The sequence below is a fragment of the Lytechinus pictus genome, chromosome 3 (assembly GCF_037042905.1).
Source record: "Lytechinus pictus isolate F3 Inbred chromosome 3, Lp3.0, whole genome shotgun sequence".
In the NCBI taxonomy this organism is placed as follows: Eukaryota; Metazoa; Echinodermata; class Echinoidea; order Temnopleuroida; family Toxopneustidae; genus Lytechinus; species Lytechinus pictus.
The window spans coordinates 21,352,568-21,378,383 of record NC_087247.1 but is presented as its reverse complement, the minus strand read 5'-3'; the positions used below and the strand labels follow the sequence as shown (position 1 = coordinate 21,378,383).

The 25,816-nt window shown below is 36.7% G+C and overlaps 1 protein-coding gene across 1 annotated transcript; it reads right to left on the bottom strand.

The window, feature by feature from the left end:
* Positions 1–4,084: 4,084 nt before the first annotated feature.
* Positions 4,085–24,438, bottom strand: LOC129256470 (organic cation transporter protein-like). The gene is made up of 11 exons (XM_054894662.2): positions 24,017–24,438; positions 21,576–21,836; positions 17,170–17,273; positions 11,280–11,434; positions 10,699–10,867; positions 9,304–9,442; positions 8,824–8,912; positions 8,231–8,439; positions 7,681–7,789; positions 6,628–6,837; positions 4,085–4,435 (listed from the first exon to the last, which is right to left on the bottom strand). Exons 1-11 carry the CDS (start codon positions 24,179–24,181, stop codon positions 4,339–4,341), a joined length of 1,707 nt encoding a protein of 568 aa, XP_054750637.2. The 5' UTR covers positions 24,182–24,438; the 3' UTR covers positions 4,085–4,338.
* Positions 24,439–25,816: the final 1,378 nt, after the last annotated feature.

The window sequence follows — 25,816 nt, the reverse complement described above, 5'->3', positions numbered from 1 at the left end:
CTACAGTAGATATAAACTCATTTGCAAAAAATGGTCCAAACTCAGTGAACTTATTTCTTGTTCTATGCATGAATTGTAGTGTGGAAGTAAGCTATGCATGTCGATCAGTCACCATATTCAGACATCAAACTAAAAGTTAGTTTGCATAACCTCGGGCTATGGTTGATACGGGGGGGGGGGGGCACTCACCCATAATGGCAGTAAGGGTATGTGCGGCCCTCAAGACTCCCTTTTCATGCCTTGCAAGCCGTTCCTACTCACATCATTTTCACCTTTTTCATTGGCCCCGTTCTTAAGCCCCTTCATTTCAGTTGTCAGTTCTCAAGACCCTCCCCCATTTCATATTAAAAGTATAATTCTAGGTGTATGTAACTTATAAATACTCCATAACACTCCACAACATTGACTGCTCAACCATTATCAGAATCTGGAGCAAAGTGAAATTGTCATGGTTAAGGCTTTAAAAGTACCCTAAATAAATGTTATTAGAATCTGAAGTTTTTGATTTGTGACGTCATATACGAGCAGCTAGCTGCCCCAGATGTTATGTAATAGAAAATGCATGAACTTCAATTTTTTTATGGTTCATGATGACTAAAAAGTTTTTTTTTCTTTCAGGAGCGGCTGTATTTTTTTTCTGTTGATATACTAAAGGTACAATAAAACCCATTTTCATTTTTTTTTTGAAAATTAAATTTTAATTCATTTCTTTTATTCGCGAAATATGGGAAGCTGCTCACATATGGCGTCAAAAATTTAAACGAATAAAGTTCTGATAATGATTATAATAACCTTTTTAATCTTTGATGGATTTTCCTCAAACTTTAACCAATATTTTCTAAAATTATTTTCCCTCCTATTTCTACAATTTTGTCAGGATGAGCCTTCCCCTTATCTAAACAATTATTGATAACCTCGGGTACATGTTCTTACTTCTTAGTGTCGCGCGTTGTCGTACGGTACGTCGGCGAATAACGAATTCAATTGAAGTCGTGTAGAATTAGACTGGCCAACTGTTGCACACATTTATCTTTGTTGTGTCTCATGTATGTATTGTGTATGTTTATTTATTGGAAGAAAGACATTTTCACTAGGTTTTTTTGTCGTTGCAACAAACAGATAACTCATTTGAATTTAATTTGTTTTGTTTCAAGTCATAATTGCGTTTATGTTTTCGACATATTCTGCGAAACAGAACTTATCAACTTTATTTGCCCCTAACCAAAACAGTATAATTCCTTCCTTCTTTCTTAGTTTTCATCAATTTTCTTTTTCTTCTCGCTTATCTTTCATTTTGTTACACTGATACGGGGGGTCATCTGCCTGCTCCCTCCCTACACAGGTTTATCTGTATTCTTTAAATTTAGATTTGACAATCTTTAAAAACAGAGTTTAAGACAAAATATTGGTACAAACATCGGTATATAAGCCTACTAACATGAATATACATGTATAGCAAAATGCAAGTGCATTCAAACCTATTTGTGTTGTAAGCCCCAGTCACATATAGACACGGATCCTCACGGATCAACACGGCAATGCCGGCATGATCCGGGGAGGTCCGGGATCGTTTTGCCCCGGATTGAGCGTTGATGACTGTAAACACGGCATCTACACGGCATCTACACGGCATCTACACGGCATCTACACGGCATCTTCACACGGATCTACACGGACCATGCCGGCAGAGAACGTCGTCAACACGGACCAACACGTCAGCAACACGGACCTACACGTCAGCAACACGGACCTACACGTTACCAACACGGACCAACACGTCAGCTATACACGGACCAACACGTCAGCTCAAGGACCAACACGGCAGCTATATTGACCAGCACGGCAAATGAAAATCTGCTCATAATAATGAGCTGATATTTATTAATTAATTAATTAATTTATTTATTATTGTTTTTCTCGTCCTTGTCGCAACATTACATTATGTTGTTTTTAAAAAAGATATCAAAACTTAAAACTTCCTTAACAAGTAAAAACGCTTTTTTTTTTTTTTTTATACAACACAGTTTACTGTTTTAACAGTAGTTGTTAAGTACTTAAAATCTTGAACGACAAATTTAATTTCGATTTGATTTGATATCACTTTATTGAAATCACAATAAAGGAAAGAAATTTACAAAGTCAATAGAAAACATAATAAAAATTAAGATAGGCCCAGGTCATGACGCATAACTGTCGATACAGGGCAGTAGTATAAAACTTAATGTACAATTTTGATGTAACAGGTACATAACATTTATTTTAAGAAAATGAAATGTGAAATAATAACAGACAAAGTTGGGGTAAATAAAAAAAAAAGAAAAAAAAATTATTCATACATGCACTAAGTTTACAAATATTAGGTTGGGGCCAATCTCCAAAGCGTAAGAAAATATCCTGAATCGTTTAATCATCCATTTAATCATAAATAAATTAAGCATGTTTGTGTCAACTGTTTAACAACTCCTGAAAAGTTCATAAAGTATATAGCGTTGTAAAGATTTGATGGGAAAAAGAACACGGACTGCCAAGGATACTCCAGGCAGCCACACGGACCTACACGGCAGCTACACGGACCTACACGGCAGCCACACGGACCTACACGGCAGCTACACGGACCATCCCGGATGGCTTTGCCAACCCAGCAGTCCACGGATGACGCCGGATATTTTTGACAGTCAAAAACTGCCGTGTTGGCCTCCCGGACGTTCAAGGACAAATACGGACCACCCCGGACCTTCAAGGATGCCCAAGGCGCCAACACGGATCTCTCCCCGGACCACCCCGGATCAGATCCGGGATGGTCCGGGATCTATATGTGACTGGGGCTTAAAGCCCCAGTCACATATAGACCCCGGACCGGTCCGTGTTGGTCCTTGAACGTCCGGGAGGCCAACACGGCAGTTTTTGACTGTCAAAAACATCCGGCGTCATCCGTGGACTGCCGGGTTGGCAAAGCCATCCGGGATGGTCCGTGTAGGTCCGTGTGGCTGCCGTGTAGGTCCGTGTGGCTGCCGTGTAGGTCCGTTTGGCTGCCTGGAGTATTCTTGGCAGTCCGTGTTCTTTTTTCCCATCAAATCTTTACAACGCTATTTACTTTATGAACTTTTCAGGAGTTGTTAAACAGTTGACACAAACATGCTTAATTTATTTATGATTAAATGGATGATTTAACGATTCAGGATATTTTCTTACGCTTTGGAGATCGGCCCCAACCTAATATTTGTAAACTTAGTGCATGTATCAATAATTTTTTTTTTTATTAATATTTACCCCAACTTTGTCTGTTATTACTATTTCACATTTCATTTTCTTGAAATAAATGTTATGTACCTGTTACATCAAAATTGTACATTAAGTTTTATACCACTGCCCTGCATCGACAGTTATGCGTCATGACCTGGGCCTATCTTAATTTTTATTATGTTTTCTATTGACTTTGTAAATTTCTTTCCTTTACTATGATTTCAATAAAGTGATATCAAATCAAATCGAAATTAAATTTGTCGTTCAATATTTAAAGTACTTAACAACTACTGTTATAACAGTAAACTGCGTTGTATAAAAAAACAGCGTTTTTACTGGTTAAGGAAGTTTTAAGTTTTGATATCTTTTTTAAAAACAACATAATAAAATGTTGCGACAAGGATGAGAAAAAATAAATGAATATCAGCTCATTATTATGAGCAGATTTTCATTTGCCGTGCTGGTCAATATAGCTGCCGTGTTGGTCCTTGAGCTGACGTGTTGGTCCGTGTAGCTGACATGTTGGTCCGTGTTGGTGACGTGTAGGTCCGTGTTGCTGACGTGTTGGTCCGTGTTGGTCCTTGTAGCTGACGGGTTGGTTTGTGTTGCTGACGTGTTGGTCCGTGTAGCTGACGTGTTGGTCCGTGTTGCTGACGTGTAGGTCCGTGTTGCTGACGTGTAGGTCCGTGTTGACGACGTGCTCTGCCGGCATGGTCCGTGTAGATCCGTGTGAAGATGCCGTGTAGATGCCGTGTTTACAGTCATCAACGCTTAATCCGGGGCAAAACGATCCCGGACCTCCCCGGATCATGCCGGCGTTGCCGTGTTGATCCGTGAGGATCCGTGTCTATATGTGACTGGGGCTTAAGACATAATGCTGTAATTCATCGGTCATACAGTTATTATGCTCCGTCACCACTCAAACACAAAGTTCATTGTTCAAGCATAGATCTATAGCTCCATGGTTCCAGCATCAGAACTACCTTTCGGTCTCAACTTCATGAAGTTGTATGTTAGACTAATCCTGGGACTTATCCTGGGGATAACTTGGAAGCACAGTAATTCAATTTTGCAAATGGTGGTTTGATCCTTATCTTACACTGGCTCCCCCATCTCTTCTGCTCTATGATAGTTGTAATCAGAATACTTCGAATCATCCACGCTGGGACTTTTCCTCCTTGGTGCAGCTTTCCTGTAGTTATTCATAAGAGACATGATAGAAAGGCCTTTTTATCAGTATTGTACAGTGCGTCCCACAAAAAACGAAACCGAGATGTAGCGATGATTTATCATAACTTATTCATAAAGATAATAAACAAATGACCTACCAATATAAAGCTTAGAATCCCCTCTATCATTTGAAATTACTTAGATTATTCCTCATTTAGGCATTTGAGCAAAAACAATTTGAAGAAAGGATACCAAAAACTCATTCGGCAGGGGCTATCTGAATTTCAAAAAGAAAGTCACATGCCTAAAAAGTTCAATCTGTTCTTCCATTTGATACCTTAATCACAGAAAATGGTCAAGAAGTAAAAAAGTTCTGTCCCCTCGAAACAATGCTTGTATTCCATAATTTCATTAAACAAACCACCGGTTTCCCACAGAAGCTATCGCATGGTTCACACAAATGCATGGCTGATCGTCAACAAACCGGAGTGTCGAATGAGTCTGGACGCTAGCCTGTAAAACCTCTTCATTTTATGAAATTGTTGAAATGCAAGCCTTATTTCAAATAATCAGAACTATGTTATTTCTTTACCATTTTCTGTAATTGAGGTATCAAATTAAAGAGCAGATATTGAACTTTTTAGAAATATGGTTTTCATTTTGAAACCCATGTATAACCTACCAATTTACATTTTGGTATCCCCTCTTCAAATTGTTTTTTGCTCAATCATGCGTAAATGAGAAATGATCTAGGTAATTTCAGATGAAAGAAGAGATTCTAAGCTTTAAAATGGTAGGTCATCTGTCTATTGTATTTGTGATTGAGTTATGATACATCATCGATAAATCTCGGTTTCGTTTTTTGTGGGACGCACTATGTAAGAAATTATAATTTGTCATTACAAAATCGTTTGCTAAAGTGATTCAAAATGTTCAAGATATGATGCTACATGTGTGTAATGTTTTACAATATTCCATTGTTTTGCAAACGGAACAAATAAAATCCGAGATGCTGCCGAGTGCATTCAGCAGAAAGTTTACTGTATAAACAGGTTAGGCTGGAGTTGTTTTGAAAATATCTCCTCATTTTAATATGATTCAAGTAAGACTTCTCGACAATCGTGCCATTTCATGATGCCATATACACATGTAACCTACAGCGCGTCCCCCCCAAAATGTCCCTCTGACATAGGGCTGAAGTAATTCCAAAATGGGGTAGTATTTTCAAATAAATGTGCATGAGTAGAAAGCTTATTTTATAATCTAACTTCTAAGAAAATTTCATTGGTCGCACTTCAGCGGTTTGAATACACACCCTGTTACGCAACAGTGGTGCATTTCAGGCCATTCCAAGTTTGCAGCACTGCTGTATTTCTGCATTGTCTTTAACTTTAACCCCCACTTTACCATCCAGGATCTGAGCGACAGGGACATTTCCCTGATCAATCCAGGCTCATCAAATCATAAACTAAAGTATGTGCAGAAGGGTAATAACCATAAACAAAAATTTTTTGTGATTAATAGGGGATCAGTGCACCAACTTTAAAGAAAATATGAACATGATGAATGATGGATAAGTACAATAAGCTGAACAACGAAGACCAAACCACAAGTGTATCACACTTTGCGAAAGCGAACATACAGTGAATTAATTTTAGCCCATTAACTTAATGATAAAAAAAGGAATGAAATCAAGAATGCATTATTGTTGGAATTAGACATTTAACATTTTGTCTCTATCATTGTGTTGTGCATCTCCCAATACTTCAAATGAATTGTCAAGTACTATTGTTGCCCTTCTTAACATGTGCAATGTTGTGATTTGATGAGCGTGATTAGACCACGGAGATTTCTCAGGGAATTCCCTGATCAGATTGTGAATGATCAAGAAGGGTTGATATGCTAGGCAGTGCAAAACCAGCAGTGGTAGCAGTGCTGCATGTATGCAAACTTGGAATGGGCTGAAAAACACCATTGTTACATAATAGACTGTGTATTCAAAACCGCCGAAGCGAGACCAATGAAATTTTCATAGAAGTTAGATTGTAAAATAAGATTTCTACTCATGTACATTTGATGGAAAATACTACCACATTTTGGAATTAATTCAGTCGTATATCAGAGGGATTTTTTTTGGGGGGACGCGCTGTATATATATGCGACGATTTTCAAAGACTTTCAAATAAAACAGAATACCGCTACCCGAGCTCTTACCATCCTATGTTTTCTCCCTCTTCCATCGTCTCTGGTATTTTCTTGCCTCTGGTTTCTGGAAGGAAGTAGGCAAGTGCTGCCCCAACGATAGCAAAGGCGCCAAATATCACCAGCGGAAATGGAATCCACACATCGGAAAGAAGAAGGATCAGTGGGGCGAGGATGTTGGACATGTTTGAACATAGGGTGCACATACCAAGGGCAGAATTCCTGGAATGAAGAAAATTTTAACATGAACATGAGATATAAAGACTGAAGGAATAATAAGTTAATGATATGATTATGATAGAGCTATCGCTTTTTGGAATTTTACAAATGACAAGTTTAACGCATGCTTAGTTTGTGCAGAAATATTTTGTAAAATTACTTAGAAGCGAGTGTAGCGTATTGAAGGTAAGAGCTCCAGCCACCACTTTCAGGGAGTGCATAAAAGGGGGGAAAAGAAGAATGAATAATCAATATGCCTACTAGAGAGTTGAATATATGAAAAAGGAAAGGGACGTTGATTTCATAGCATTAAGGGTGTCAAAGGCTTTAGAGAGGCTAATAAACGTATATATCATAGGGCTAAAGCAATCTTTTTAATATCTACCCTTTGGAAAAATTGGTGATATATTGGTGATACAATATTTAAATAAATAAGAGTTGCCAAAGCTGTTGTACATGTATAACTTTACACACATATATATATATATATATATATATATATATATATTCGAGATCAAGTGTATGGAGATATATATATATATATATATATATATATGTATATATATATATATATATATATATATATATATTAATATATATATATATATTAATATATTAATATATTAATATATTAATATATATATTTACTTAATTTTATAATTCTACTCAGTAATGACTATGTTCTTAGTCATTGACAACTAAAATAGTTTTAGAAAATAATATTCTAAAATGGGAGTTGCACCCAGTTGATCCATTCATCTACTAATTTTTTTTTATATACGTTTGTTGTCGGACCCCTTTTTTAGAAGAAGGTTTTCTGGTGGAGGTTATGTTACGAAGAATTACCTGACCGGAGTAGGAATAATCTCACAAGCGTGAAGGTAGACTACGCAGAAGGAAGACGTAATGGCGAACTTGCCAATCATCGCCACCGCTGCCCGCCCAATGCCATACGCTGTAAAGCAAACAGAATGTTAAATAACTTCATTACTACGTTACCTTCATGGTTGAATCATTGTTGTTTTAGCGTTTAGTGATTGCGATAAGAAGGACGTCAGATTTTTATACAATGCTTTTTACATTCAGATTGTAAATTACAATCACAATACAAAGTTTACGCCATTGAACATGTTCAAGATGTCTTATTCAATGACACCATACTATTATTGCGAATTCTTCCATTGAACTCCTTTCCACCTTCATATTATGGGGCGTGCTGCAGTGCTTCGCAATGTACCCTATTATAGAAAAGCATGTAATGTAATGGCCCATCCACCCATTGTGTCTATACACATGGTAATCAATTATTATTTTGTTGGTCGTAGAAATCTACATGAATAATATTTTGGCATACGTATGTACATTGTAGGATGAATGAATTGGATTATAAACTTACGAATGAAAATAGTTGCCAATATCGCGACTCCGGAAAGGATCATGAAGAAGATATAAACTGGTCTTCTACCCCACCTTTCAATGGGATGAATAACACAAAAGCAAGCAGGAATCTCAACAGCACCCGCGATAGCGAAAGCTATGTATTTGTTGACTCCAAGTTGATCGGTACTCATTGATATTCCGTAGTACACTACCGTGTTAATACACCTGTAGATGAAAGTAAAAAGCAGACGGTAGTAAGTAAAAGTGATAGTAAACAGTAGGTGATATCAGAAAGTAGATTATGATATATATCAAGCAAATAATAATCGTTAATGAAAGTGATGTGACAAAACCTAACTTGGATATAGCCATCTCTCTGAAGCTGAGGAAAGATAGCGTCTACATATTGCCGAAGAGATTATTTTTTTTATCATCCATTGAAACAAGAAGTTGATTATTTGCTTTACATACTAAATCGAAAAAATATAAATAAAGAATATAAATTAAAATTGAAACAGTGGAAAAACTCGGGCAAAGGTAATGTATATATTTGCTTTTTGCCTAATACATTTTCGTGCTTTTACAGTATGCTAGAAACTGTATACTTACAGTTGAAACATGAGGTTTATAGTGTAGAGCCGTAAACGAGGTCTGCGGAGCAATTCAATCACGCCCTGTTTTCCACTTCCCTCGACTTTCTATGCAAAAATGGTGTAGTCATTGTTAGAAATACTGGATGAAAAGGGTAAACACTACTATTTGTCAAAAACAGTAGACTTGACTACTATTAGAGTTGATATGGGATGTCTTTAAGAAAGAAAGATGACAGGATGAGAACCATGGGCCATGCCATGTATGGAGGCATTAAACGCGCTATGATTTTATGGGTGCCAAGGAGAAATGGAGAGAATTCAACGTAGATAGATTAATGGCTTGAGGATAATACCAAACACATTCATTCACACAATCAACTAAACGGATATTCAAAGAGATCAATGGAGAGGCTAAGAGAACAAGAGAGAGACACGCAGAAAGAGAGAGAGAGATAGGGAAGAGGGGGGGGGGGGGGTGGAACAATCCTCGACTTACTATGTCAGTTTGAACATCATCCAAATTGAATGTCTCTTTGACTGTGACTCCATTGACCTTTCCTAATCTTCTCATGACCTTAGTTGCTTCCTCAACACGACCCTTTGACAACAACCAACGAGGAGATTCAGGAGCGAGCCTTTCAACAAATAGAGATTTTAAAGTAAAATTCACATTTGATATACAATATAGACATAAACAGATCTATGATTAATATGGATATCCAAGATACTGACAATCAAATTATTAGTAAGGATCTAGTGAATTAGAAATCCCGATTTTCGACGAAATTTGCTGGTTATTCTAATTTTCTTGATGACAAACTAAAAAAAAATATCGATCACAGCTTTTCTTGGCACACTAACTTCATATTTATCTCCGGTATAATCAGGAGTCAAAGTGGGAGTGAGTGGATAGAGTGCCTCCTTTGATTTTTTTTCTCAAATTTTGGCCACTCTAGGTCCATGACTGACCGTAACCCATTCCTTTTACTAATGATAGTACGGGACATCCGCCCCCTCAAAAAAAAAAAATCGCCGCCTCTTATGTGATACACAATTTTGGTAAAATTGCTAAACGCACTACAGGCACCAATTGCTCATTATTCTGCTATAGGTATTGCTTGTAAAACCGTTACTGATCCAATGATCTGGGGTGAAATTCCTGATGCTGAACATCGAGTCCATGTACAACAGCAAGCTGATTTGAATAAATTAGAGAAAATCAGTCCCGCATAACACTTACACTTTCATCCAAATGGGATCAAATAATAAAGCAATTAAGATCTTAGATTACATTCCAACACTGAACGCTGAAAACGGAATTTATCGATATAAGTTATGACTTTAAAAGGTTTCATTTAATTTTACATAACATTATTTATCGTTAGAACAAGGGTCATATGCCAATGAAAGAACCAAGTGACAACAATTACATTTTTTTACTTTGTATTTGATTATATGAAATATGAACAACTCCGTCTTTAGTAATAAGGTATTTATCAAATCAGCTCTTGATTATAATGAGAATGAAAAATGTAGTAGTGGAACCATGTTTTACAAAAGATTGGTTAAAAAAACATTATTCATATAATGAAATACTAAAGTAAATCTGTGATATCATCGGCCCTCTCATCTTTAATGCTGTCGAGGATATACAATGCATATCATGTGAAATAAAACAAACCTTAAAAATGTCATAACTTACTCTTTGTTTTACATCCGATTTTAATGACAATTTCAGGTTAGGCTCATTTTTAAATAATTTAAGTCGCTGAGGTGTACCTGGCCTTAAAATGCCATGATATGATTCATTACTCCCCTTTGGGTGTTTCTCCAGCCCCTACCGAATACCAGTACATCAGTGGTAATACTCAAAGAAGGAGGGGTTTCTTACACGTAAATGATGAGAAGAGCCGCGGGTAATAAAGAAACAATGAGCTGCAGGTGACGCCAATTCCTGATGTAAAATGCAAGGAGGGACAATGTCATGTAGCCTACTGCAAAGTGAATCCATATTACGTTACCAGCAATGGCTCGCTTGGAAGGACCTATTATTTCATTTGCTGAAAAGGGGGAGACAAAGAGACGTGTTCCATTGTATTAATCATCAGTAACCTATGGAATTTATGATTTTACTCTTCTGGCCATCTCTCGTCAACTTTGTCTCTAGAGTGTATGACTCCTGTTAACTTTTTAACAATATATATTTACAAGATATTAATTTATTTAAAACCCTTATCAACATACAGACAGATATATAAGTTAAACTGCGGTATATATAGCAGTCGGTATTAACGAACACAATATTTTTGTTGAAAATACCAAAAGTATTCTTCTTTTTTCCTCTTCTTATTCTTCTTCTGCTAATTCTCCTCCTACTTCTACTACTTCTTCGACTACTACTGCTTCTACTTCTAATACTACCACTTATATTACCACTAGTACTACAACAACATCGAATGCAGTGTACCCTACCAAGTATAAAGGCTGATTGCACCATTCCAATCGTAAATGCTCCTGTGATCATTCTAAGGACCATGAACATCCAAATGTTGACCGAGAAAGCGAGAGCTGTTCCTGAAAATATGATAACCCACATGCAGATGAATAGGGTTCGGTGACGACCAAATCTTCAAAGAAAAATACAGGGAAAGAAGAACTAATGAAGATGAGGCTGTGTAGTCAACACATGGTTCAGTTGAGGCTTGTGTTTGCACAAACAACCCTCCAAGCACCCTGAACTGATTTGAATGAATAGACACCCCCAAACCCCCCTAAATATGCGGAATAACCTTTTTGGTCCATGATTATCGTAACCAGTTGTGATCGATTCATTGCCATCCATGGCATATAAGCTGATTACCGTCTGACTTTTAAGCATAATAAATATCATTTTACATAAATAATTACAAGAAATTATGAATTAGCATTGGACACGGAATGTTGGCACCCTGAAATTGAAAATCATGACAATAGCATGCATAGTTTAGACACATCATAAAACTAATATTAAGAAATTTCGAAAGACAAAATTGTAAGGGCAATCGAAACTAGGGAGGAGAACAATTGTCGCATATTAGAAGTAAATGAGGGTACATGATCATCATTAGCATACTGTACATCAGGTTTAGAGTTTGACTTCTAACATGAAAAGGCTAGTCGCATTACGAAAAATCTCAAACAATTAAGCATGTGGCAGAATGGGCGGGGGGGGGGGGTTTGTTATGTATTTCATCTTGTGAAAATATTTACTTCTTCTATCATTCATTCATCATCAAGATATAATTGGGTGAATTATATTCAAATAATACTTTATGCCTCAAACGGGGGACTTGTATCTCTTCTTAATGCCCCCAAATTAAGCAGTCCTATTGTTTGCCCCACTAAACCCCAATTTCACTTAAATAAATATACACCTTTTCTAAGATAAATGCTCCTTCTGTTTGATTTGTACCCAAAGTGAGTGAATTGAAACATGTTTTGAAATATATGCATATTCGTCATTGAATGTGATTTTCCTTAAATTTTGTTAATTATTTTATGTATTTTGCCCATGATGGGGGATGTCGTATACGAAAGAGAATATATGTCTAAAATGAAATTTGAGTTTGAAAAGGAACATTGTATAAGCTTTGAAATGATATAATAACTTTTCAAGTATGATCAACAATAACCCACTTGATCTGTTCATTGAATGCAGATGACACTCAGAGTGAGTTTCCCAAAATTAATCACGAGTGTTTATAAATCAAAATTACTAGCTAGTAAGCAGTGAACATGCATACAATCTGGATTGTTGTATTCTGATTCTTCACAACTTTCCAAAAATATATCTTTGTCGTGCCTTCCAATATGGTCTTAAAAGTATAGTAGGTCTATCAACAAGCACACGTTTCGACCGCCCATACAATACATGCAGTATATAAATGCAATGACAATGCTATAAACTTGCATATGATTTCATTTAATTTTAATGATCGGAACACACGTTCGGCCAACATTTTAATAATATTAGATTGAATGAGAAAGGCAGGTATATACAGTATATTGAAAGGGAGCAGCTTGTCCATCCATGTTCGAGAAGGGGGGGGGGGGGGTGCTCAGAGTCTTGCGGAGCATAAGTAAATAATATTTTGCATGATATTGTCCACATGGAAGCAAGATAATCATACAGTTTAGGTCTATATTAAAAAAATATTTCACACAAATTGCAAATATGTACAACATCATTAATAATCGAGATGTAAATACAGTATGTATCAAAGGACTTCAGGGAATGTTGAACTCGTTCGTGTGCAATATTACGTGTACAAATATAAAACATGTCTGAACACAGGACATAAAATAATTAATTCAGCAAAGCAAAGTTTTGAGTAACATTGGATATTCCATTATTAGTAGACCGGCTAAACGTCAGAAAGGGCTCTAGATAATGATTCGATGGCAGAATTTGTTAATGCTTGGCATCCCAGGTAAAAGTTTTGCTAAAACACCCAGGAATAGCGTACGGCCGGATGCCAAGCGCACTTTTGCATGAAAGTGTCATTTTAGTGTGAAATTTGAAAGGATGTAAAAAATACGCATTTTGATAATTTGACGGAATAGGTTAAAACTTTTGATTACCTTTGATATGCGATCCTTTTTATTTGGATTTTCAAATTATAAATCTGATAAATATACATTTAAAATTTGAATATTACACACACATTATATAGCACAGTTAAACATAAAACCGCGATTTCCTCAAAATAAAAGTTTGTGAAAACTATCATTAGTTTGAAGTTTTTTACACGTTAAATTCTTCGATTTAAATGCGTTTACCCATTGAACGTATAGTAAATGTCCTAATGTCACAAATATAAAATGATGGAAGATATCACATTTTATGTTATCCGAAATGGGTTAATGTATATTTTACCAGGTGCGCATTTTGAATGAAAAATTGAACATACCGTATATTATGTACATAATTACATGTATAAGTACATACTAAGAGTTGTTATACTTTGGATAGCAAAATTTGTAATTTCTTGGCATCCCAGCTTAAAGTCTTGCGGAAATACTGAGGAATAACATACGGGCGGATGCTAAAATCACTTTTGCGTGAAAGTATCATTTTAGCGTAAAATCTGAAAGAATGTCGAAAATCACGCATTTTGATATTTTGATGGAATATGTTAAAGTTTTTGATTACCTTTGATATGCGATCATTCTTATTTGGAGTTTCAAATATATCTAAAAAATATACATTTTGAATTGGAACATTACACACACATATATGACACTATGAAACACAAAATCGTGATTTACTCAAAACAAAAGTTTGTGAAAACTATCAATAGTAGAATGTTTGTGTTCCGCTTCTCAAATTCGTCCATTTTAACGCGTTAATCGAATAAACACATAATAATTGTTGTCATGTCACTATATAGCGAGAAAATTGAAATAAGTTGTAAGACATATCATATTATAATATCCGAAAGATAATAATGAACATTTACGGGATGTACATTAAAAAAAAAATGCGCATAATACATCTATATTGCACATAATTATATACTATTCATACACACAGTAGATCAGTACGATACTCGTCATGATTTTCCGTGAATTAATGGGTGCTACCTGTGGCGATTTTCATAAATAGGTCTGATATTTCATTTGCCTTTACCATGGTAACATTAATTTTGTAAGAATATCTACAGTATATATCCCAAAACAGAAAATGTATGAATAAGACGATTGAATTAACATTAAAAAAATATTCATTCAATCTACATATTACTTCAGTTATTGGAATTTCAAAATCTGTAAAAAATGGCTGTTGCCATGGCAATACCTTTTTTTTGTCTCGCCTGCATAGCAGAGCAGGACTATAGGGGCCACTTTTCCGGCGGACGAGACAACAGTGTTGATATAACAGCGTCATCAACCTTGAAATCTTAACCAAGATTAAGTTTTTGAAATGTCATCATAACTTTGAAGGTATGCGGGGAGAAGTCAGTGACACTTATAGAGTATTCAGGTATTACTGATCGTCTTGCATGAGTTTTAGGTCAAATGATTAAGGTCAAAGGTCATTTAGGGTCACTGAACTTTGGCCATGTTGGGGTATTTTTCAGGTCTAATTGTCAAAACTCATAGCTCTGCGTGCTCGCATTTTTTGTATACTTTTATATTCATTCAAAAAAATACTTAAAATCCCCTTTTCATATTACTTTATAACAAATTCCGACTCGCGTTTCGCGCGCTAATGAGATATATATCTTTTCATGAATTCCTACGAATAGTCCTAGATCGAAATATCAAATAGTTTCAGATAGCATGCACTTCGAGCTCGCATCATTGAAAAGGTGTGATCTTTTTTCCTGTTAAATTTCACTCCTTTTCAGATCGGAATATCAAAATTTCTCAGCTCCCACTCGCATAATTCATCTAGGAAGATACTTTTCCTTTATCATGATTACGGAGGGAAATGTAAAGAAAGTTATTTTTCCGCTCCTCCCTATTGGCGATCGTATGAAAACTTCAAATAAATTCAATTGCATGTAACAGAAAAAATAAGGTAGGAACATAACATCATGAGCACACCTATTATGACGGCGTGCGTATAACTGTTTTCACAATGCTAACTTTAAAAAAAAATCAATAACTTTGTTATTATCAGATTATGCCACATGCGTAGTGAAATTTTATTTTTTACTTTATTTATTGAGTTAACTATTTTCAGCCCGGAGTGTGATCGGTGTCAAGTGTTTACAGCATTGGTAATAGTTAAACAACAGTTTAAAAGAGATATAAAAACTGTAACCTCTGCTTGTCATATTTACATCAGCACCCCCAGTCAAAAAATCGTTCCCAGGGCCCGGGGGGGGGGGGCAGGGGCAGTGGCGGCCAGAAATTTTGTAACTCATTTTAAGTATGTACTTATACATGTAACTATGTTTATAATATACGGAATTATTCAATTTTACCCTCAAAATTCCAACTCGATAAATTATGCATGACCCCTTTCGGATAACACACAATGATGGATTTTCCATCTTACTTGAAAATTTCTTTAATATCTGTGATATTAGGTCGATTGATATATATTCAATAGATAAACGCATTTAAATCAAAGAATTATTGATAGTTTTCACAAACTTTTATTTTGAGTAAATCAGGATTTTATGTTTCATAGTGCCATATTATGTGTGTGTAATATTCTAATTGAAATGTATGTTTATTAGACTTATAATTTTAAACTCCAAACAGGAATGATTGCATATCAAAGGTAGTCAAAAACATTCCATCAAAATATCAAAATGCATGACTTTCGACATTCTTTCGGATTTTACGCTAAAAAATATACTTTCACGCAAAAAAGCACTTAGCATCCGCCCGGACGTTATTCATCAGTATTTCCGCAAGACTTTAAGCTGGGATGCCAAGAAGGCAAGAAATAACAAATTTTGCTATCCAAAGTATAAAAACACTTAGTATGTACTTATACATGTAATTATGTACATAATGTACGGTATATTCAATTTTTCATTCAAAATGCGCGCATTGTAAAATACACATTGTCTCCCTTCGGATAACATGATATGAGATATCTTCCATCTTACTCGAAAATTCTTTAATATTTGTGGCATTAGCACATTTACTATACATTCGACGGATTAACGAATTTAAATCGAAGAATTTAATTTGTGTAAAAAAACCTTCAAACTATTGATATTTTTCACAAACTTTTATTTTGAGGAAATCGCGGTTGTATGTTTCACTGTGCCTTATATGTGTGTGTATAATATTCAAATTTGAAATGTATATTTATGAGACTTATATTTTGAAAATCCAAATAAAAAGAATCACATATCAAATATAATAAAAAATGTTAACATCTTCCGTCAAAATATCAAAATGCGTGATTTTCTACATTCTTTCAGTTTTTACGCTAAAAATGACACTTTCACGCAAAAGTGCCCTTGGCATTCAGCTGTACGCTATTTCTGGGTATTTTTGCAAGACTTTTAGCTGGGATGCCAAGCATTAGCAAACATTATACCTCGGTTACATTTGTTCTACGGCGGCCGTACGGCAAGTCGAAAACAGCCGTTTTAACATTTTTTTTTATACCAGCTACATAGGTAGTTTGAATAAAAATGAATAAAATGACTGTTTTCGACTCGCCGTACGGCCGCCATAGACCAAAATAATGTGACCGAGGTATTAACAAATTTTGCCGTTCAAAGTATAAAAAATCGTTTTGGCCGGTCTACAATATGTGGTTGACAAAAGTATTGGCAAGAGGAGTAATTACATCGCTAATCATGTTGTCTTGATGGGGACATGATTGCTATTTTTTTCATTTCTTACGTACCTGTCAGAAAACATTCCAAAGATCAAAGATCCGGCCGCAGTACCAGCAAAGAAGATTGACTGACTGAGTGACGATTGATACCCTGAACCGCAAACTAAATTGAACTTTAAGAGAATGATACAATGCTGAATTAAATGCTTTTAAGTAATGATTTAATTACATTCCAAATTAGGCCAAATTCTTAAAAAGGCGAAGTGATATATCTGGGAAAAAAACTAGAGTAGAATGGCTAGACTTCATGCTTGAAATACCTTACAGTGATGATAGTTATGTAGACGATACGAAAGTGAATAATCATGTTTTTATTTTTTTATATAGAAAAACCACAGTTCTTTGACATTCATTCTCATACCAATCACGGGCAGTGCTACGGGGGGGGGGGGGGGGGGGGGTGAAAGTGTCTCTCACCTCTTTTCCAGAGATCGACGTTACGGTCCATGATCCATCCAACTTCACTGTTATACCCGATTGTAAACTGTATCAAACGTTTACAAATCCAAGTTTCACGTTTGAAAATGGTGATTTTTTTAAAGTCTCACTGATATATTTTTGAGGAGGGTGACATCACAATATCCGTTATACCCAATTGTATACTCCATTTTGAGGGGACTGACATGAATGATTAATTTGCTGGGCATTATGGCATCCCAGCAGAAGCACTGAATGCCAAGTTGGTACCCGGCATATGGAAATGCTCCATCTTTGATATGAGAGTATTTGCAAGGAGGGATATTTTTAAAACTTCCTAAGAAAGAAGACTTTCGTCAGTATTAAACTTATAGAGGAATAACTTCACTGTCAACACCGGGGAAGGTTTTCAACAGAATACCCCTCAACAGGATGAGGGACGCAACATGGCCCTGGGAAGCGAGGGTGCTGCGTGTATTATTCTCCATAGGTAGCACCCCCAGGTATTCTGGAAGATGTGTACAGATGGGAAAATATAACAAAAATTACCTTAATATTTTAGAGAAACCCTTTTTTTCTTTTCAAATTTCTTGACACAATTTGCTCTCCATTTAGTAGTGAGGTCCTTCCCCCCTTTTTTGCTTTTCAAATTCACTTGAGCGCCCCCCACTAAAAAATCGTTTCCTTGGACACAATTGCCCCCACACCTCATACACTAACAAGCAGGGTTTTTCCCAGGCTGATCATGTGCTGATCTAATCGGGACTCGCATAACTCTGGAACAGTCACTGGAGTGGAACTCTTCCCTTTACAGAAATTTCAATGATTTATGAAAAGGCGATTGATAGCGTGAACAAACCGACAATCTGGAAGTTTATGAGACACTATTAAATACCACACAAAATTATCTTGCGAAGAACGCATTTGAAAGACTGTCATGTAGGGTAAATTACAGAGGGCAGGCTGGGCAGCGCACAGATAAATTCATCGTGAAGAAAGCAGTTAGACAATGATAATTATCTTCTATCACTCTTTCTCTTTTATTTGCTATCGACTTTATTATGAAATCATAAGCCACTCAAACGAGAAATTTAATCTAGTGGACTTTAGGTAGGGCAACAACTTGAAGATCTTGATTTGGCAGATGACATCGCTTTGCTCTTACACACTGACAAACATAATTATGCAAGAAAAACAGACATCATTAAACAAAAAACTTAGGTCGCCTTGGACAAAACATTAACCAGTCGAGGAGCATTCCATCAGCTTTATGGCGTTCTTCAAACCTATCAAGAATCTAAATTTCCATATTTTATTTTTTATTGTTCGAAATAGACACCAGAAATGAAATACTCCGAAACTTTGTTTTGCCCAATTGATCGTGGGCCCGGCAGCCGCTGTGCAGCGCCAGATCGACGAGGCTCTATCCCTTTAATTGTTGAACGCCAAACAGGTTAGCAGCAACTCCCATCTTTTAACGTCTTTTGGTCTGACGCGGCCGGGGTTTGAACCCCCGACCACCCGGTTGTGAGACGGACGCTCTACCAACTGAGCCAACACACCGGTCAAGAAACACTATGTATCTTCGATACAGAGTAATGCCATTCCTTCTTTAGAGAACTTCTGTTGCCATTATAATTATGATACAGTCCTCCATCAATACAGGTCTTAGGGGGTACACTCAATATTTTCTGTAAAAAAAGACGTGAAAGAGCTTGCACATCAGCAACCCGTTGAGGCGGAGCTCTGGCAGAGACGATGGAGATGGATTGGCCAATCCCTACAAACAATGCCTTATATTGACCAGACAGGCATTGACTTGGAATCCGCAGGGGAAAAGGAAGATGGGAAGGCCTCGAATCCCATGGAGCAGAGACATGGAGTCAGATGCTAAAGGATGAGACGCTGGCCTAGGACCGCTCTGCCCGGAGAAACTTTGTTGACGGCCTCTGTCCCAGGTGCGATAGGCGTAAGTAGGAAAGAGGTTTGAGTAAAATTCCACAGATTAAAGAGAAATTCCAGTATTTGCAGTAAACACTGATTTCATGAGAAAGTCTGTAAAACAAGGCTTATTGTCAGTATATCATCGAGGATCTAGATCTGGTACAGTTAAATAAACTAAACTTTGTGAAATCTTGAAATCTACGCTGAAAAATGTTCACGCTGAAGATCACCAACACAGATAAGCGCATGTGGGGCAGTGTATAATTATTGCTTTGAGCGTCGGCCCGACGCTTGACCCGAATTCTGTGCTTATTTGCTGATTTCTCAGCAATTACACAATTTCTTCCAGAATCCTTTGGCACATATGTTTTATTTATACAAACAGACACTTTGGTGGTCATTTTATTGGATTCTGTACGAACTCATTTTGATATCGTTACCAAAACTGGCATTTACCTTTAAATTAAAAAGTGGAAAATGTCTTTTTTGGTCGCCGTGCTCTCTCTCATGAAGGGTGCTTGACATTCACTTTGGGAGGTAGACATCACAGTTTCAACTCATTACTGTACTCAATATCATCTACTGTATTACAGGTAGGGAGGGTTTACATTTTACTAAAATTTTAGTCCCTTTTCATTTCTATTCCCAATTATACGCTGTACTATAGGTTTGCTATGCCAAGATCTAAGGTTGAAAGTGGCACATTTTATCGCCCGAACGCTACTCAATCTCGCATGACATCTACCATAGAGGGGCGACGTAAGTCCCCGAAAGTGCACATTTTGCCTAGGTACACCAACAGGTGGACGTTGTTGCACCACAAATTGTCGCCCCTGCATTGTCGCCTTGCGACAATTTGTGCAGCTGCACGTTCCGGTCTCAATTTCTAAGCATATTGTGCCAATTCGTGTCGGCAAAGAGAAACCCAGAACCACAAATTGTCGCCCATTACACAAATTGTCTTCAATCACCAGTCGAGTGTGTAGTGTATGTGCGTCCTGGTGTGTGTCGTTGTTTGAGGTAAGGTTGTGTGCGTTGTGCTAGAGGTGAGTGTGTTTGTGTGTGAGGGTGTGTGTGTATTATTGTTTTTTATTATTAGTTTTTCGTTTTTTTTTATATCCACTTGGTCTAGCAGTAATAGTTGGTCCACTTTCTACCTCCATGGTTGGTCCAACTCTCTGATCGTCTTATACCATACGAGCTCAACCCATTTGCTCTAGTAACAGTTTGTTCTATTAAACTTCCACTATGTCTAATGTATTGGACTTGGTCGAGTATAATTGGTCGGCTTTTCGTCTAAATCCCAAATAAATTTTTCCAATCTGTTACAGGAATTGACCAAGTGGTGTTCGACCAATTAGATTTAAGACCAAATAGAAATTAGACCAAATGGATATTACACGGAATGGTAAATAGGCAAAATGACAATTAGAACAAAAGGTAAACTGGTTGTAGACGAAATGGAATTAGACCATTTGTAGGATGAGGCTAAACGGTCATTAGTAAACTTGGGTTTAGACCAACTGGTAAATTTCCTTTGGGGAGGCTAATATAGAGAACAGCAGCAGAGCCCATGGAAAATTCTGTTTTTATCCACTAGGTCTAACAACAGTTTGAATAATTCTCCGTTTGTCTAATAACACATGGGCTTTACCCATTTGATCTGCTAATAATTTGGTCTAATATATACTTGGTCTCATTCTCTTTTGGTCTAATGACCAATTCTTCTAATAGCAAAATGGTTTAATTGCATTTGCAACTCTACATGACCTATTTTGTTTGTTAAGTGAAATGGGGCGACAATCTGTGGTGTCCCCTCCTCCAAAAAACGTTGCCTAAATGAGGCGACAATTCGTGCAGGGGTGACAGTTTGTGGTGTCGTTTTGTGCACAAAATTGTGGTGCAACAGACGTGGCTAATGTCATACTACCTCATCTCGTTGTTGCTGCCCCAACGCACCCATTAATAGACACCAAATAAATAGTATCTATGTAGAAATGTCTAAAGTCTTGAATTCAACGGGCATTTTCATTTTATTTCCACTACTAACTTACGTCCTGTTCCACGGTCCTTTCAGCTCCTTTGGTGTCATAATACCAACCAGCATCGCAGGAGAATTCATTGGTTCCATAAAGACTGAGCTCTGGGCTAAAATCAACTCCACTGGTATTATATCGTCTACAAGATGAATAAACCTTTGTATTAGTATCATCAGTGTAGTTCCATGGGATGCCAACCTCTCTCTTTGCAAGAGCACATTCTCTTGATGTGTTGAATCCGTAGCTTTCACAATCGACAGGATCCCAGTCTGGTATCTTAAAATAAAACGCATTTACGGGAAACTAAACGTTAGTTTTAGGATCATATTGCTATTGCTATTACTATTATTATGATTGTCATTACTATTATCACCATCATTATCATAATTGTAGTTACTTCTATTTGTATTACGGAAGGTGTTTCCAAGGTCTAATATTTATAGTAATAATATTAACCAGTCCACTGATGAATAATGAACCTACCTGTGAATATGGTGAATGTGCATAGAATAATATATCTGTAAATTTACAACTGACACACACACAAACAAAACACTAACGTATCTTCTAAAAAAATAAACATTGAGAGCAATTTTTCATTCGCAAACAGATGCCATTTTTAAGTGCACCAACAACCCCCTTCTTCCACTGTATTATTTATGTTGCTCTTCCCCTCTCTCCTTTTTTTCTGTATGTCTCTTTCTATCTTTCTCTCCCCTCCCCCGTCCCGATATGTCATTGAACTATTAAAGTTATGCCAAATGTTATCTTGTCATATTTTATTTCTGTTTCAACGTTCCGATGTACAACTTGACTTCCCCATGACTTTCTTAACGAATGCATTAAATATAATTCAGCGATGATAACTGTTTATATTCTGGATAATTGAAAGGAAATGTATTGATTAATCATGCACGGAATATTGATGAAATTACCTACATTACCAATATGATAAGGGATGGGACAGTGGCGGCACCCGGGTTTTTAACCCTAAATATAGACTGGGCTATTTCGACGCCTAAGAAGACTGGGGGAGGGGCTGATTCAGCCCCCCCCCCTTATGATCTCGGCCGTCGATCGCGCGATCGCGACGAAAATTGGAATACGCATTAAACCTATAAGATCAAATTCTGCCAAAATCTCATTGCTAATGAATTATGATAATTTATGCGTAAAATCAAAAGCTTGCTCTAATTAACCAAATAATGCCCCTTTACTCCATTTACTGCCCATTACTCTTTATAGGAATATGATCAAATGTATTTAATTTTTTTTTCAACATCACATTTATTTTCTTACGTATTTATTGTTTTCTAAATTTCTTATGTTTTTCTTAGTTTTTCGACTTTTTGTTTTGACTGTTTTTTCATTAAAAATTGTCGGGGATTTTATTTTGACCATAAACAAGATTGAATTAATTGATTTTAATCAGTAAAAGGAACAATAAAGATACATTTATGAATTTTGACTAAAACACTTTAAGCATTGGATTTGTACACAAATTCACGTTTTTGAGCAATTTGGGGTCTGCATGCACTTACGGAATGTTGCGTAATTTCAGAACCACATTACCGGGGGTTGCAATTTTGGTCTCAAAAGTTGCGCCAGAATTGAAAATAAAAAATCAGTGAGTGACGCGGTCAAAAAATTATCGCGAAAAATGATGAGGGGGCTGAATCAGCCCCCTTTTTCTTCCTCTTAGGGTTTAATCTTTGTCCCGTCAGTTGGGGTAGGTTGCTCAAATATGATATAGACGGGGATTCGCCAATAAAGTCACCCAGTCATTTCCCATTTTATAATAACAATACACCTGACATAGCATTCATGAGGGTTCGGTTATTTCGTTGCCTAGTCAATAGCGCACCATTTAATACCAAAAATTGTAAGCCCTACCACAAAAATAGAACTTCAGAAATATAACGGAATTAATTCAGATTATCTAATTTCGATGGATTTGTCAGCCTAAGATTTGAGGGGATTTGCTTCATGAAATATCGCCAAAATCCCAAATACACCTTTTACTCCCCCAAACTTAAGTCAATAATGACCTTATAACTACAATAGAATATGAATGAACTCAAACTCTTGTGGCGATCCTGTCATGCAATACTTTAGCCTAGATTGTCATACACGTATGCCCTGTTTCGGTTATGTTGTTTTTATCCTACACAAAAATTGAAATTGTAATAAAAATAAAACTGAGACCCTTCCATTACTGAATAAAACATGTAGATCAGATAGATTAACTGATATTTTCCACAGAAAAAAAAGGAGGATAATGACATACGTATTATCTTACTTACATGTCTAAGATTGCCTTGGCTTGTTTTGATAGTAACATAGGGAACATCAAGGCCTTCCACTGTCAAAATATTGGATGCGGGTTACTTTTCGGTAAAGAGTTCGTTAAATTGTTAACCAACATCTTTTTTAAAAATTATTGACCTTATACAAACCTCACACCAGTGATCCGCCTCTCCAGAAAGAAACAGATAAACCAGGATCTGCCACGGTGCAATGAACTCAAAGAGACACAATAAGTTGTAGATCCATATCTGATACCGACCAAACTCTCCAAGCTCAATAAGCACATCATCGAACTTCCTTCCCGCTTGCTTCATCGTCGCTTTTTGCAGTCAAAATCTTGCAGCTGAAACCCAACAGGTCTTGTTGCTTCAAAGATCATGCAGACAATGATCGGTAAGTTTATTGCACCGGTGCTATCACGCTGTACCGAGACGGCGTAACAAGGTCTCGGTCATGACCAACGATTCTTCAAAATTTATTTAAACATAACCTCGACATTGGCAAACGTACAGAATGAGAACTTAATGAGGCCTAAATATTGCCCGTGGGAGCAACCTAGATGAAAGAGTTAGGTGAATGTGGCACATGACAGTCATTCTTTTGTAGATAAACACAAAAGAAAGAGATTATTGTTAGAATAGTCGTACAGAATAATGATTTACCGGCAGTGGCGTACCTAGGATTTTCCACAGGGGGGGGGGGGCAAAAACCGTCCGCCAAAAAAATTGACAAGCAAAAAAAATAAAAAAAATAAAAGGTCTTCAAGCTCGTCAGGGGGATAATAAAGGTCTTCAAGCTCGTCAGGGGGGGGGGGGGGCAAAAAAGGTCTTTCAAGCTCGTCAGGGGGGGGGGGCAGGGATACGTCCTTTGCATGGGTTGTGGCTCGTCAGGGGGGGGGGGCAGACTGCCCCCCCCCCCCGTAGGTACGCTAGTGTTTACCGGTGTGTATTAGATTTAGGTCTACATTCCCGGCCTTTCGCGCGATATTTCTTTCTATTATTGCGCACTGGCTTTAGGTATCTCGCATCGCGGGTATCTGAGAATATATAGCTATCATTTTAAATATGAATCACTGTTGAATCAGTATTCAACATTTTCATATGCAGGTTTGAATGAATTAGCAATCCCAAGTTTGCCTTGCAAAGTTTCTTATTTCATATTAGTTCAATTTGATCTATATCAACGATGCTGCCACTAGGTTATATAATTAAAAGTATATTACATGTATATATGAATATATCAGGTTCATAAAGTAAGCAAGATTGTAAGTATTATCCAAATCTATAAATGAATAGATAAACAAATAAGTGAATGTAAATCTGCCTTTTCACGGTATTTTGAACCTACTTAAAGTAAAATTAAACATTGTTACGTCACTTGATCACTGGGCATAATAAATACTCAATACTGCAACACTTCATTTGAATGCAAGTAGTAATGTTCCATCGTATCACGAGCGGGAAAATTTGTACAAATTATAAAAGCAAAGTTTTAACTTCAACGCTAGAAATATAAGAAGAGAGAACACCTATACCTGCCTTGGCTTCGCCGATATATTACTTGGACCTCGATCGATCCCCTCTCGTGCAAGGTTAAAGATTGTTTGCTTAACCATGTTAACCACCCTTTAAAGGGGAAGTCCACCCAGCCGATAAGTTGGATTTCATAAAAGCAAGACAATATATAGAAAAATATCGGTGAAGGTTTGAAGGATATCCATCAAAGAATAAGAGAGTTGTGATTTTTCTTAAAGTTTTTGGATATGTGACGTCATTTGCGAGCAGATTCCCTTTTTATCATGTAAAGTAAATTCCATTAATCCATTTTTTTAAATAATATGATGGATGAATACGAACAATTTTCTTATTGAAAGGGCTATGAAATGATGTATCATTAGATATATGGCACAAATAAAATAACGTTCATTTTTAATGAAAATGTACTTTTGG

Excerpts from the sequence above, each read along its gene's own strand:
- LOC129256470 (XM_054894662.2), bottom strand. The coding sequence starts at position 24,181 with ATGAAGCAAGCGGGAAGGAAGTTCGATGATGTGCTTATTGAGCTTGGA. Across the intron at positions 17,274-21,575 it reads AAAGGACCGTGGAACAGGAC|TTCAATTTAGTTTGCGGTTC; the intron begins GTAAGTTAGTAG and ends ATTCTCTTAAAG. Across the intron at positions 10,868-11,279 it reads GCAATCAGCCTTTATACTTG|CAAATGAAATAATAGGTCCT; the intron begins GTAGGGTACACT and ends CCCCCTTTTCAG.